This window comes from Euphorbia lathyris, chromosome 5, assembly GCF_963576675.1.
Source record: "Euphorbia lathyris chromosome 5, ddEupLath1.1, whole genome shotgun sequence".
NCBI classification, from domain to species: Eukaryota; Viridiplantae; Streptophyta; class Magnoliopsida; order Malpighiales; family Euphorbiaceae; genus Euphorbia; species Euphorbia lathyris.
The window spans coordinates 24198997-24203316 of record NC_088914.1 but is presented as its reverse complement, the minus strand read 5'-3'; the positions used below and the strand labels follow the sequence as shown (position 1 = coordinate 24203316).

General features: G+C 31.9%; 1 protein-coding gene across 1 annotated transcript; it reads left to right on the top strand.

Moving 5' to 3' along the window:
- The first annotated feature begins 1545 nt into the window (after positions 1–1545).
- LOC136231147 (flavonol sulfotransferase-like) lies at positions 1546–2693 on the top strand. Its single transcript, XM_066020439.1, has one exon. It carries the CDS (start codon positions 1575–1577, stop codon positions 2556–2558), a length of 984 nt encoding a protein of 327 aa, XP_065876511.1. The 5' UTR covers positions 1546–1574; the 3' UTR covers positions 2559–2693.
- Positions 2694–4320: the final 1627 nt, after the last annotated feature.

Sequence of the window (4320 nt, the reverse complement as noted above, 5' to 3'; positions counted from 1 at the left end):
CTCTTTGGTTATTTTATCTATTTTTTTAGATTTTTAACCGTTATATTTGGCATAAACAGATAGACAGAAAATAATAGAGTAACATAGTTATTTTGTCTTGTACTATATGATTGTCCTAAAAGCTAAGATATATCCGGTTAAAAATCTAAAAAAAATAAACAGAAAGACTAAAAAATTAATCTTGACAAAATATATTGATTTTATAATGTGTTTTTCAAAATATAATAACTAAGATAAAAAAAATATGAATTAGATTCATAAATTAAAAGTGATGTGGTAAAAAATGGCTAACAGTTTTCTGCTCTCTCAAAAAAATTTCTTCAACGGTTTCTTTTATTTTTCTCTTCAATTTTCATAATTTTTTCAATTAATCTTTCTGTTGATTGGATTTTTTTTTTCGAATTGCTGTTTTCTATTTGAGGAGCAAGAAGGAAGACTATCGTCCTTTTTCCTCCTTGCACAATTCTGTTGTTTTATTTTTCTTCTTCTTTGTTCCTTAAGTTTATTGTAGTTGAATTGCATATATTTCACCAAATTTCTTATTCCGCTTGAATTGCATCTGTTGTTTATTATCTTTTCATTTTAATATTTTATGTTTTAGCAAGAGCAGAAACGGTAGATCTTATATGTAGATCACTGCATCTACATGATTGGACTCAGATTCGAAGATTCAGAATAATTTAAATGCTGAAGATGAGATAACAGATGTTTTTCTGTAAATTTAGACTTTGAAGAAGTATATGTTTCATCTATTGTTCAATGGTTTATTTTGCTCTTTGTAGTCCTTTTTTCACCTTTATGAATCATGTGATAGGCACAACCCTGACTTATGTAAGGTTTTATTCCTTAATTTTTTTTTTTGTACTAAAGGGGTTGGTTGCTTATTTTCATTATCCTATTTGTATTTTCACTTCAAAATTGAGAGTTTTAGGTATTTGGTTAGAAATTTTCTATTTGCATTTTACACCTGAAAAGTAAATTTTACAAAAGCAGAGAGTCTCTATTTTTTGAAAAAGCAGTTTTTTTAAACAGAAAATAGCAAACTGTAACAGTAAACAACAACAACAAATGAAGTTCTTACGTATTCAAGAGTAAAACAATGCATTCTATGATATTAGAACTTCATACCCCGATTTTGTTCGTTTGACTCAACGTGTACAATATATCTTTTACATACAACTTATTTCTTTACACCGAATAATCAATTGACTATATTTTAAGTAAATTAAAAACTATCGAAACATTTTAAACAAATTGAAAGCTTCTCAACATATTATACGAGGTTAATCAAACATTTATTCAAAGTTTATCCATTAAGTATCTCACTTGATCAAAACTATTTGTTTATTTCCTTTTCACCAAATTTTTGGGTCAACTTCTAGAAAATAAACCTTGGAAAAAGACATTTTAGGATATTTTTGGATATCTTAACACAAGTAGATCAAAATTGCCAATTAATTATTAGACAACATCCTTCCACGTTTACATATTAAATTGCTAAACTTTTAATTTATAAACATGGTCTATGCCCATTAATTTGCTCAAACGAAGTCTACATCAACCAAGCCCGGATCATGGAACCATCTTCAACCGATCTCAGCAACGGCGCTCCTATTTCCACCGGAGACGATGAAGAAATCAACATCTCAAACCTTCCCCAAGAACCAGGCTGGAAAGTTTCAGTAAATCTGTACAAATACCAACAATTTTGGTACTACAATTTTGCCCTAAAAGGTATAATTCAGTTCCAGCAAAAATTCATACCTCAACCCACTGATATTTTTCTCGTCACCGCTCCAAAATCCGGCACAACCTGGCTCAAGGCCTTGGCTTTCGCGATTCAAACAAGAACACAGTATATCAATGGAGATTCCGATCAAGATTCCCCTTTACTCTCTAAACTTCCACATGAAATCGTGCCTTTTGTAGAATTCATTTATGTTTTTGGGGAAAGAAGAGACCCCAAAATTCCATTACTTTCCACTCATACTCCTTTCCATTCCTTGCCGAAATCAGTTCTGAATTCCGATTGCAAAATCATTTATTTGTGCAGGGATCCAAAGGATGTTCTTGTTTCAAAATATATTTTCACATCTAAGCATGGCGATGCTGAGATCATACCTTTCGAGGAGGTTTATGAGAAATTCTGCAATGGAGTTTCGAATTGTGGGCCTTTTTGGGATCAAGTTTTGGGGTATTGGAATGCAAGTTTGGAGTTTCCTGAGAGAGTGTTGTTTTTGAAATATGAAGAACTGAAGAATGATACTTGCTTTTATGTGGAAAAGATGGCTGATTTTATGGGATGTGGTTTCTCTGAAGACGAAGAGAAACATGGAATGGTGGAAAAGATTGTGGAGTTGTGTAGTTTTGAGAAATTGAGTAATTTAGATGTGAATAAGAGTTCGAGGGGAAGAAATGATTTATTGACGATTGGAAATGAAGCCTTTTTCAGGAAAGGTAAAGTTGGAGATTGGAAAAACTATTTAACGACGGAAATGGCAGAAAGGATTGATGAAATTACTCGCCGGAAGTTCAGTGGCTCTGGGCTACATTTCTAAGTTTGAATTTGATGAGTTTGATTGTGAAAACTTGGTGCTTGAACTCAAATTTCTTTGTTTGTTTTTTCTTGAATAATGGTGTAATTTCTTTATTGGATATTGAAAGTATGTTGCTGCTAATTGAATCTATATATATCCAAAACTCTCATTTTTAATATGAAAAGTCAAACAAATCGTGAAAAAAAAAAAATACAAGATGAAATGAAAGCAAGGAAATTATGCACCAGAACTTGAGGAGAGGGTAGGTTGGCAACTCATTTGAAACTGTCACGGGACTCACTGTCGTCCGATGATACTTCCGATAATGGTTGTCTTCTATCATCTGAAATAATCTCACATGATATCAGCATATTGGTACACCATCATCTTATTCATATTCCGATGACATCATATTTATTATTCCTGTCAACTAGATGACCATTGAATGACAACTTATTAAATAAAAATGTCAAAAAATTTATTGGAAATTGGCGTCTTGATTAACGTGATGACAGTTTGCATATTGATGTTTGTTGTTGATAAGTGTCTAATTCAACGATGAAATGGCCACTTAGTACTAGGTTATTTAGTTATTATTTTAGGTGTTATTGCTTGTTTTGGTATATTTTATCTCCACAAGACTCAAGTGATTAAAAGGAGCAGAATTGGATCTAACTTGAAGTAGATTTGGACTAGAAGGGAATTTGGAGCTGAAACGAAGGTAGAGTTAGTCTTGCCCAAGACTAAGGATTCGGAACGGCAGATTTCTGAATTGATAAAGACTCTTCTCCTATTCTATCAAAGAATGAACCTGTACATTTATAGATGACTAATCATGCACGAAATTAGGAGATATGATAGATTAGAAAAAAAAAGATTCTGATTGTGCTTAACAAACTATTTTTGTTAGCTAACTTTTAGGAAATGATGTTTTTTCTACAAAAACATCAGAATTTACGTTTTGCAGTAGTCAGATCTTCTTTTAGGTTATATTTTCAGTCATCATTTATTTTCTCTCTTTACAACAGAAACCATGTATTCTTTTATGGCTATTCGTAGCTAAACCTTCAATTTCGGTTAAGGGTTAATTCAAAGGCAGGATTCTTCAAGTATTGTGAGATCGTTTTACTTTTGTCTTTCTTCTTTATTCATATCATTTATTTATGGGTAAATTCCAAAAAAACCCATGTGGTTTCATGGATTTAAAAAAAAACCCATGTGGTTTGTTTTTACATAGATTTGATGACGTGGAAAAGGGTAAAATGGTCCGAATAAAAATAAAAAATATAAAAATAACAAAAAGAAAATTAAAATAGATAAAAAATCATGGGGCCACCATTTTCTTCTTCTTCTTCTCTCTTCCTGTGCATTTTCTTCTTCTATCTTCTTCTACTTCTTCTCCTTCTTCTTTTCCATTGCAAATTTTGCATATTCCAAAAACAAAAACAGAAAAGAAAATGTGTATGCTTCCGCCTCAATCTCCCATCGGAGAAGCTTGTAAATCCCCAATTTTGGATTCTATTTGTTGCTTTTTTTTCCTTAATTTTGTGTTGCCTCATTTTTAAAAATTGAGAATTCTTCTGAAACCTCAAATGGCCGGAGCAGTGTGGGACGTTTTCGATGTGAGAGATTCTGTTGCAAATTATGAAATTTTACTGGGTTGATTTCAAAATATCAAAACACATTGGGTTCAATGAGTAATTCGTTGAAGATGTGCATAATACTAATTTCCAACGCTCACACTAGTATCCTGGTACCGATTTTGATTTTATTTAGGAATCAG

What these genes read in the sequence shown, in the direction of transcription:
- LOC136231147 (XM_066020439.1), top strand. Translation starts at nt 1,575, where the DNA reads ATGGAACCATCTTCAACCGATCTCAGCAACGGCGCTCCTATTTCCACC.